Below are 11,014 nucleotides of genomic sequence, written 5' to 3' on the forward strand. Positions count from 1 at the left end.
TCTTAAACTACAAATTAAAAGGCGGGGGTAGTAATGTAGTTCTGTTGTAGAGTGCCCTGGGTTCAATTCCCAGTACCACCATAAATCAATCTGCCATGTTATATTTATTTTTCTTTTCCAGTGCTGGGAATGGAGCCAGAGTCTCACACTTGCATGCTTTCTACCATTGAGCTGCACTCCAGTCTACCTGTACTCTGCTGAGCAGAAAGCTTTTTTTTCAACTGATATCTTCTATGTTCAGGGAAAATCAGCTCTTCCTCTGCTTCCACCAAAGTCTGGTCTCTGGTCTCCAATCGCTGGGGGTCTCCACTGTCCCCATCTGAAGGGTCAATAAAACCATAGCTAGGATTAGGGAATGGTTGAGGATACAGTCAACAAAGAGGGGAACCAGCCAGGCCTCAGAGTCTGTCCCACTTCCACCTATCCCCAGGTGGAATTGTCTGGGTTTTTTCTGTAAAACACCTGCTGTGATGATCACCTACATTCTGCAACTTATCTTATTCTGCAACCACCATCTTAGAGCCTAGTTGTAAAGTGTCTACCTGGTTTAGGGTGCCCCCCCACTAAGAGTGGGAGACAGGGCTGGGGTTGTGGCTCAGTGATAGAGTACTTGCCTCGCATATGTGAGGTACTGGGATCAATCCTCAGCACCGTATAGAAATAAATAATAAAGATACTGTATCCATCTACAACTAAGATAATTTTAAAAAAAAAAAAAAAGAGGGGAAGGGGCTGGGGATGTGGCTCAAGCGGTAGAGCGCTCGCCTGGCATGCGTGCAGCCCAGATTCAATCCTCAGCACCACATACAAACAAAGATGTTGTGTCTGCCGAAAACTAAAAAAAAAAAAAAAAGGAAATAAATATTAAAATCTCTCTCTCTCTCTCTCTCTCTCTCTCTCTCTTTAAAAAAAGAGAGGGGATACAAACACTACTTGCTTGTGCAGTACAAAACTTAAAAAAAAAAAAAAAGGTTTTCTTCTAACCTCAAATAATGAAGGGAAACATAAATAAAATGTTTGTGCCCAAAGACCAGGGTAAGGAAATGGAGGGGCAGTAAGAAAAAACATTGGCCACACTACTGCAGCATTAAGTATCAAGGCAAAGTAGAAACAGTTGATGAGCACACAGCTTCAGCTGGGTCCTGCCTCAGGAGACCAGCTCTGACTACACCTCCAGAGTCTGCTCACAATTGCAGTTTCAGCACTCTGGCTCCAGGGTCAATTATCAAATTGGTTTCAGGCTGGGTCAGCTTTGGAAACACCTCTTGTTTAGGACTCACTGTCTCAACAGAAATGGGATGGGAAGAGAGGCATCCCATTCCTCTCCTAAATGGACAATATCCAACTAATGGGATGGGGTGCGGACAGAGGCCTGGGCAGCTGTCCAGAATTTTGGGTGCATCATAAGGACCTAGAACATGGGCCAATTTGGCCCTTTGTGGTACAGGTTGAGTGGAGGGTGGGTGGGATCCAGGTCAATTCCTGTCTTCTCCTTGCTTTACCTTCCATCCTTGAAAGCTGCCATCTGCTCCCTGTGCCCTATACCCTGTTACCTGAGACTGGCTTTGAGGGCATAGTCATGAATAGTCTGTGGTGCTTCTTCAGTTTCACCTGGAAAATGGTTTTGGACATCAGCTCCAAGAGAAGCAGAGATCTATCATGAGTGGACAGGAGGATTTCCAGAACCCCCAGGATTGTGGGTGGGACTCTACCCACAGTCACTCAAGGAGGGGACAGAAAAGAAGAGCACCTAGATGAAAAGACCTAATGATACTGCATAGGAGCTCTCAAGGAATGGTCCTCTTGTGAATGTAGAGACAGACTAACATGCTCAGAGTTTCCAGTTAGTTTTTGTTTTTGTTTTGTTTTGTTCAACTCCCAAGCCTTCATGATTAGGGGACAATATAAGAGCAAAGAGATGAAAAAGAAGAATATCAGTCAAGAGGAACCAACTTTTCTTTTCTGGACCTAGGGATCGAATTCAGGGGTACTCTATCACTGAACCACACCCCCAACCCTTTCTATTTTTTGAGACAGGAGCTCTCTAGTAGCCCTGGCTGGCCTCAAACTCAAAATTCTCCTGCCTCTGCCTTTTAAGTGGCCGGAAATTATGCATCACTTTGTAGGCTCAGATAGTCAACTTTTTTTTTTTTTGCACTAGAGATTGAACAAAGGGGTGCTTAATCACTGAGCCACATCCCCAGCCTTTTTTTTTTTTTTTTTTTTTTTTTTTTTGAGAGAGAGAGGGTCTCGCTAAGTTGCTGAGGCTGGCTTTGAACTTGCCATCCTGCCTCAGCCTCCCCAGCAGCTGGGATTATAAATGTATACTACTGCACCCAGCTAAGAGGGTCAACTTTTGAGTAACAGAATTCTAGAAAGAAAAAAAAAAACAGAATGGCCTAAAATTCTCAAAAGGATTACTGCGAGTTAGGGGAAAATCAAAGCATGACACTTTTTCTTTTTATTTATTTACTTATTTATTTTTGGTGGTGCTGGGGATTGAACCAAGGCCTTGTACATGGGAGGTAAGAACTCTACCAACTGAGCTATATCCCCAGCCAAAGCATGAAATTTTGAAGGAATTTTTTCTTTTTGGGGTGGTGGGGATACTAGAGATTTAACCCAGGGACAATTTACCACTGAGCTACATCCTCAGCCTTTTTTATTTTGAGACATGTTCTCACTAAGTTGGTTAGGACCTCACTAAGTTGCAGAGACAGGCCTCAAACTTGTGGTCCTCCTGTTTTAACCTCCCAAGTCACTGGGATTACAGGCATGCATCACTGTGCCTGGCAATAGAAAATTTTATTTCTAATGAAGAATTCTATGGCTACTTTGATGAATAACTGAAGTATAATAAACTGCTTATATTAAAATGTGTACAATTCATTACTTTTGACACATACAAATACACCAATTACTGTAATCAAGACAATGCACATTTCCATCATCCTTAAGAGTTTTTCTACTACTTCTTTCCACTCTATACGTTTCTCCATATCCATTCCCAGGCAGTTGCTCGCTGGTTCCTGCACTATATATCAGTCTCCATCAATTAGAATTTTTAACACAAACTAGTTATACTACAATTCTAATTCTCTTAAATATTTCAACTCTATTTTGAAGTTTCAGGAAGGAAAGATAATCTACATACACCAAAACACACATGCACGCAAAAGAATAACATGCCTGCAAAAGAATAACATGCCTAGAATTTTAAGTACCCTCTTACAACAACTAAGGAACAATTTATCATTGTGGTATAAGAAATAGATTTCAGACTAGAAATTTTCGTGCAAATGATAGATTAGATTCTTGTGGGTAACACTGACAGTACATCAAATTTCAATTTTCAGTTGTATGTCAAATCTCCATCATCTCTAGGTGGGATGATTATGGTTGTAGAGCCCAGATCCTTGAGTTTCTGTTATATGATCACCTAATTGTTCTGCCTACCCACAGAAGTTTATTACTCCATCATTTAATGTTTTGTTTTGTTTTGTTTTGTTTAAACAGGATCTTGCTAAGTTGCTGTTGTCTTGACTTTGAAATCCTCACCTCCTGAATAGCTGGGATTACAGGTCACCACACCTGGCCTTTTGACTCTTAATTCATATTCTGTTTAGATTTCAAGACTTTTGATCCTGTTAGATAGTTGCAATTTCTTAGGTGTTTCTTTGAATTACAGAGTTCCCACAGAGAATACAAGAAGCAGACTGACAATTCTAGGAATCTCTTCCCTCTGGGTTTGGGCATTACACCCCTCCTACTGACACCAGAATCATAACTTCATCTCTTGAATAACAGTTAATAAACAGTGCTTTAAGTGGAACAGGAAAATAAACAGAAATAATGTTGTTTACAGAATGGAGACACTAGAAAAGTTTCAAGCACTTCCCCTTCTAGTATCCAAACCACGTGAATCATCTGTTGTTGGTTGTGTTAAGGCTTATTAAAGGTACGCACGCACGTAACCCTTGCCTGTGCTCTGCTGTCTCAAAAAGATAGAAGAATCTAGAAATGTGGTGGCCAGAAGGAGAGAACTCGGTGGCCAAAGGTCAGAAGGATGTGGAGGTTTGAATTTAGTCCTTTAAGTAAATATTAGTCCCACAAGAATCGGTACGTTTTTTCCGTAAGAGATTCTGTGCAGACGTTGGTTCTCTCCTACGCCACTGGAACTGTCCTCACTTTCCTGAGTCCCAGATTGGATGTCCCAAGTCCAGAGCCCCGCTTTCCCTCCAGGCGCGTGAGAGGAGCGCGGGTCCAGAAAGCCCAGATACCAGGGCTTTCACCTGGGGTGGAGAAGTGGGAAGCGAGGCCTGGGATCCAATGAGAAGAGCTCGATTGGGAGGGGCTAGCAGAAAGCCCTTGAAATAAGACTCCTGCGAGAGCCGGAGCTCCTTCCAGCTATCTCCAGCACAGATTTAGCATCCCCTCGGACACTTTTCGCCCGCCCTTAGCTCGTGCGGCATGGCCACTTCCAAGAAGTTTCACACGCTTGTGGAAGTGCAACAAAAAGGAGGAAAATTTTTTGAGGTCCTGGGAGACCCCACCGAGGTACCTAGCTGGTTCCACTCCCAATACCTAAAGTGTCCGAGAGTGGTGTACCTGGAGGCGTGGCTGGTGGAAGCAATGTTCGGTGAGTGGGCCATGAAGGGACGGGCGATGGAGCCTCCTTTCTTGCCACTTCTACCTACGCCCCTCACAGTCCGAGCGCGTCCCAGGGAAGGGCTCTCCAGGGGCCCAGATCCCAAGTTCTTGCCCCAGCGCGGCCTTCGCCCAGCACCTTCCCCTCCCAAGCCCGGCGAGTCATTTGTACCCTCTCGACCTCCCTGCGCAGGCCCGGACGGAGAGAAAATCCCGCATGTCGAGTGTGTGACCCACACCGTGCTTCACGTGAATCGGTGGAATCCTGAAAGCGATGCTAAGATCTTGATATTTGGGAGGCCTAATTTCCAACTGGATGTATTCGAGATGATCAGACACCTGGCTAACTACTTCCGTCTGCGCCGCGGGGTGCTAAGTACGCGGGGCCCGGGAAGGGAGGACCATCCCCCACAAAGCCCCTCTACTTGGGAGGGACCCTGAAGTTTTCTGGGTGGCAGTCTCGCCCTCTCTGTCTGGCTGGGAAAGGGTTTCGTCTTTGCAAGGACTCTAGAAAGCCAAATTCACTCAGCGCTCTGGGACTCTGGCCCCACATCCTCAGCCAGCAGGAGTGACAATACATTTGTGGGGAGGGTATGGAAACACAGGTGCAATCTCTTCCCATTACTTTTCTTCCAGGCTCAAAGAAAGCCGCTGCCCAGATGGCTGAGACCCAGGAGACTGGGGCCAAGGAGGCTGAAACCCAGGAGACTGGGATTCAGAGATCTCCAGATGAGATTCCTGAGGCCGGGACCCAGCTGTCTCCGGACCTGAAAGTCCCAGAAGCCGGGACTCGGCAGCCTACCGAGGTAGCCCAGGACCTGGTTACCAGGTTATGAAGGCATCTTTGAGTCGGGAGAGCCAGGAGTTAAAGTGGAAGTCTCCGAAGAAGTCGTATTCCTAATAGTTCTCCTTCTACCCTAAAAGCTGGGGAAAGATTGTGTGATATGATTTGTTTTCCCCCCTATGTTAAATGTAAACACGAATTTAAAAAGTTCTAATAAAAAAATCAAATTGGAAGGTAGAAAGAGAATACCACATTCCTCCCCAAATTCTGTGTGCTGTCCTCTACCCCAAGGCAGGTGAGACCTTTTGGATTGCTAGCTGCCCAGGACCAATAGTCCCCAGCTGAGGTCAGGTGTTTCTCTTGTGCTCCTTAACGCAGGGCACCTGACTTTGCAAAAGGTGTGAGACCTTCCGATTGAGTCAGTCCTTGTATGGAAACCTCTCCAAACCGTAATTCTACTCAAGGTGACTTGGGATTTAGAAACCTGGTAACTGGGATCCAGTGGCTGCTACCCAGCTGAATATGAAAGGCCCACTTGGGTGTACCCCCACTCTGCCACCCAATGCTTCCCAACTGGGGCAACTGACCGCAGAGGGGAGGGAAACTGCAAGAGTCGGGAGGCAATGCTGAGATCCTCAATCCTTGTCAGGGTCAACCAAGCTTTGGTGAAATTGGACATGAACCAGCCCCAGGCAGAATAAGGTTAATCTCCTTAGTTAATTCAGCAACTAGAAGATGCGAGACATGGGGGAGACCCCTCTTGATTCCCTCTAGAGTTCTAGAGCCCAGCGCGGTACAGGAATGCCGGTCCTGGCTTGTGCGCATTAATCTGGAAGTTTGCACGCTAACGGTCTTGTATCAGGATACCAGGATTTTTTCCTTTGTATTGTTAGGATACTAGGATAAAACTAACACACAGGAATCTTCGTGACATGAAATGTTTCATTTAAAACATTCAAGGAAGCCCGGAGCAGTGGCGCACGCCTGTAATCTCATTGGCTCAGGAGGTTGAGGCAGGAGGATCGGGAGTTCAAAGCCAGCCTCAGCATCTTAGCGAGACCCTGTCAGCTCAGTGGGACCCCATCTCTAAATAAAATACAAAACAGGGCTGGTGATGTGGCTCAGTGGTTAAGTGTCCCTGATTTCGATCCCCGGTACAAAATAAAAATAAAACATTCAATGAGGAGAGGAAAGCAGAGCACAGCAGCTGGAAAAGCGTTCTGGATTGAGGGCATAGTGCCAAAGTTAAACATGGAGAGGAAACGGAATTTTCGTGAGGATGCATTTCCTTACACAATTTCCTCACCTGCGTGGCCCTTTTGCGACTCATTCCTATTCGCTTAAATTGTACAGCATATAAAACATCACATAAATACAGTACAATGAAGAACTTGGTTGGTTTCTAATCTATTCCTATCTGCAAGTGAATACCCTCAGGATGATGTAAGAGCTCACTGGTAAGCACTTGCCTAGCATGCCCAAGGCCCTGGGTTAAACCCCCAGCAGAGGTTGGAGGGTATCTACTCTTTAAGAACAAGTTTGACTGGCACGGTGGTGAGTGTCTGTAATCCCAGCAACTCTGGAGACTGAGGCAGGAGGACTTCAAGTTTGAGGCCAGCCTCAACAAATTATTGGGGCCCTAAGAAACTTAGCGAGAACTTGTCCCAAAATAAAATTTAAAAACCAAGGATGTAGCTCAGTGATAAAGCACTCCTGGGCTAAATCCCCTACACCAAAAGAAAAAAAAAAAAAAGCAAGTTTGGCTTTAATAAACTATGGTGCTACATTAAACTTCCTTGTTGGAGGCTGGCAGAAGCCAAGAGCAAAAGAAGGCAGAATTTAAATAATATCATGCTTACATGTTTTTTAAAAAAATTTAATGTATATAGATAAGTTTTTGTAGTACTGGGTATTGAACTCAGGACTTGTAGCTTAGGAGACAAGCACTTTACCAACTGAGCTACATACCTAGACCCTAGATAAGTTTTGTTTGTTTGTTTTAAGCAATGCTTTTGGGGCTATGGTGGTGGCTCAGGGAGCACTTTCTTTTTTATTTATTTATTTATTTTTAGTTTTCGGCGGACACAACATCTTTGTATGTGGTGCTGAGGATCGAACCTGGGCCTCTCGCATTCCAGGCGAGCGCGCTACCGCTTGAGCCACATCCCCAGCCCCGGGAGCACTTTCCTAGCATGTGTGAGGCACTGGGTTTGATCCTCAGCACCACGTATAAATAAAGGTTTAAAAAACTTTTTAAAAATTTTTAAAAAGCAATACTTATTACAAATCTTGACAAAATAGAAAACATTTAATGGACTGAGGGACAACTTTAGCAAGCCCCTGTCTCAAAAAAATGAAAGAAGTAGCCAGGCATGGTGGTGCCCACCTGTCTCAGTAGCTCTGGAGGCTGAATCAAGTGGATCACAAAGTTCAAAGCCAGCCTCAGCCTGTATCAAATTATAGAAAGGGCTGGGGATATGACTCAGTGATTAAGCACTCCTGGGTTCAATCTCTGAGAAAGAAAGAGGAAAGGAAGGAAAGAAAGGAAGAAAGAAAATTAAAGTTCTGGGGATGTACCTCGGTGGTACAGTGCCCCTGGATTCAGTCCCCAGTACTGCTGAAAAGAATTTTCACTCAGATCAAAATCTCCAGAGCTTTTCTATTATCCGCCCAAACTCACTCACTTCCTTACAAGACATCACTTTTAATTTTTTATTCAACTGTTAAATAATTGTTATACCTTTTTTCTTCTACCACAATTTTCCTAAGAATGGATATACTTTATTCAACTCATCCCTTACTGCTGATTCATATGTTCCCAAATATCTCAATTACAAACTGGTGCATCAAATTTCAATTTTTTTCCCCTCTGTAACAGGAATTGAACCCAGTGGCGCTTAACCACTAAGCCACATTCCCAGTACTTTCCCCTGATTATGCAGAGAGGGGTCACTGTAGGAGAAGGGGTGGTGGGTCCCTCATAGCTATTGGTACCAGTCCTAGCTTATTGTCTCATAATAAAGGATGGTGGAAGGTCTTCTCCCAAAGGCACAGGACTCCACAGCACTTCCTGGGGTCTCTCAATTAGGGGAAGGGGTGGGAGTGCACAGCAACAACTAGTTACAGTGGGAAAGGAGCAGTCCAGCCTTGCCTGGGTAGAAGAAGAAATCTCCCACACCTATGCCCACTCCAATCAATAGCCAGAAAAGGGTTCATCCACTGGAGGGTAATAACAGTTGGACCAGTAGTCAGGAAGAACCAGGTCAGATATCCCCAGCCTCTGATCACGAGGAAAAAAAAAATATCAAGATAATAAACATGAATCCTCACACTAAGAGTAAGGAAAGGGAGTGAAACGAAGTTCCAACCCCCACTGCCTACAGGCTAGAAAAAGGCAGCCCTTGGCTTATGAAGTGCTGTGACCTCAAGACAGACAAATCAGGAATAAACCAGGTTTTCTGTTTTAAGGTACTGGTGATTGAACTCAGGAGCGCTTTACCACTGAGCTAAGTTCCCAGTTCTTTTTTATCTTGAGGCAGGGTCTGCTAAATTGTGAGACAATTTGCAATCATCCTGCCTCAGCCTCCGGGTCACTGGGATTACTGGCGCGTGCCATTGCACGGGCTCAATTCCTCTCACCAAAACAAGGCTTTTTTAGCCGGTCGCAAATCTGTAATCTCTTTACTGCCGAGGAGTGACTGGGGACGGGGAGAATCGCAGGAGTTAAACCGAAGCCAACTTTGAAAACAAAAACCTCTTGGCACCTTCTGACCCAAGAATTCCGCTTCTGGGAAGTGCGGGATACCATGAGAGGGGAATGTCTTGGACAGACTGGTAGTTGCAGTGTGATAGGTAATGAAAAAACAGCCCCCTCGATCCTGAAACAAAGACCTGTGTGGCATCACATAAAACCTACAGACGACTCAAACAGGACGCCCTCCGCCCTCCGCGGACAAAGGACCTGGGACACTGAATCTTGTGGGAATCTCAACCAGCCCAGAATATTAAGGGTGGACGACTGAGTGTTTGAAGGCCACCTGTGCTCAAGCCAGGTTCCAAGAAATCGCACACCCGGTGCTCCGTGGGAGTCACACTACCAGGTTTAGAGCCCCTCAAACCTAGCCCTGGGTAGAGCTGCTCACCTGTATTCCCAGGTACTCAAGGAGAGGCAGGAGAATTGCAGTTCTAGGTCAGCCTCAGCAACTTAGAGACATCGTCTCAAAAATAAAAAGTAGTGGAGATGTGACTCATTGGGAAAGCACTCCTGGGTTAAATTTAAAGTACAAAAATACTCCAGATACTTCATCTGTGAAATTAGTGAAATCATCAGCTCCCTGCCCTTGAGGACCCAATTCTGACCATAAGATCAAAAAAGGATTAGGACTTTCAAAATGATAAACTAAAATGTAAAAGCAAAACAAGTGATCAGCTTCTACCCACCCCTCACATCAAGTAAAGTCAATGTTTTGTAAATTTGCTTTATTTCACGTGAAAAGACTATTACAGACAAATTTCATTAGAATAGTTCTACAAATACATTTACCACAAAACAAACCACTATTCAAAAGGCACAGGAAAAAGTAATGTAGAGATTTAAGAATACTTGGTCTTCCATCTCTTCAGCAGGCTGTCCTCATTGGTCTAATTATTGCCATCTTGTTTGTATTAAACTGGATGCTGGATAGTTTCTGGATATGGTGAACTAGCCTTCAAGAACTCCTCAAGGCGTTTTATCTTCTTAGCTGGAAGGCAAGCAACTGATAAGCATCCACAAGGACTGGGGAGAAGTTCTGCGACCGTTTCTCAGCGGAGTCCTGAAGTTGGGATCTAGCTATAGTAATATGCCCCAGCTAAGGTTGAATTGGACAATGTGGGCCTGAATGCATCGGATCTCCGCTGTATTTCCCAAGGATCCTTCGCTAAAGGGATCACCAGGGCCTCTGCAGCTTCCTGGGGTTAAGAAACTACAAGAAGTTGTGAGAAAGAGGAGGCTGAGAAGAAGCTGTAAGCCTAACGCCATCACTTGTAGTTCCTCCATATGAAGGTTCACAAAGACCCTCACCTCGTTGGTCACGAAGTTCTCGGAACCACACTGCCAGGCTCTGGAGAATGTTCTTTACCCGAGTCTTCACGCCGGGCTGCCCAAACACGGTGACTTCGACTAGTTCCCCGGTGTCGGTTGGGTCCACCCTCAGCAAAGCCTGGCTCATCCACTCCATTTCCGAGAGTACGGTTCCGTCTTGGCCTAAACAGGTAAGGAGAGACTTTCAGGAGGAGCTAGATTTGGAGGGGCTGTTGGCTAGGTAAAGGGCGAGCAGGAGCTGAAGGTCAAATCAACGCCAATGGCCTGCGAATTTGAGAAAGAGATTGTGGAGTCACTAGCAGCCTGTCCTACACTGGAGGAGGCGAGCCCGAGGATACCCGGGTCAGGCTGGCTCACCAAAAATTGGGTCTACCAGCCAGGGGTCCAGGTGAAACACCAGAGGTTCGTTCAGTTCCTGCGCGGAAAACCACCACGGCCGGACGCGAATCGGTGGTGGCGGAACGTGAAACCCGAGCAGCTTATCCAGGGAGTGAAACGAC

General features: G+C 45.4%; 2 protein-coding genes across 2 annotated transcripts; one reads left to right on the forward strand and one right to left on the reverse strand.

The window, feature by feature from the left end:
• The first annotated feature begins 4,470 nt into the window (after positions 1–4,470).
• On the forward strand, positions 4,471–5,483 carry Khdc3l (KH domain containing 3 like, subcortical maternal complex member). Its single transcript, XM_046443059.1, has 3 exons — positions 4,471–4,639; positions 4,841–5,023; positions 5,284–5,483. Exons 1-3 carry the CDS (start codon positions 4,471–4,473, stop codon positions 5,481–5,483), a joined length of 552 nt encoding a protein of 183 aa, XP_046299015.1.
• A 4,434-nt stretch (positions 5,484–9,917) lies between these two features.
• On the reverse strand, positions 9,918–10,669 carry Ooep (oocyte expressed protein). The gene is made up of 2 exons (XM_046443060.2): positions 10,494–10,669; positions 9,918–10,173 (listed from the first exon to the last, which is right to left on the reverse strand). Exons 1-2 carry the CDS (start codon positions 10,648–10,650, stop codon positions 10,097–10,099), a joined length of 234 nt encoding a protein of 77 aa, XP_046299016.2. The 5' UTR covers positions 10,651–10,669; the 3' UTR covers positions 9,918–10,096.
• Positions 10,670–11,014: the final 345 nt, after the last annotated feature.

Source organism: Marmota monax, unplaced genomic scaffold (assembly GCF_021218885.2).
Source record: "Marmota monax isolate L192 unplaced genomic scaffold, Marmota_monax_Labrador192_F-V1.1 WCK01_AAM20220418_F8-fsc00091, whole genome shotgun sequence".
In the NCBI taxonomy this organism is placed as follows: domain Eukaryota; kingdom Metazoa; phylum Chordata; class Mammalia; order Rodentia; family Sciuridae; genus Marmota; species Marmota monax.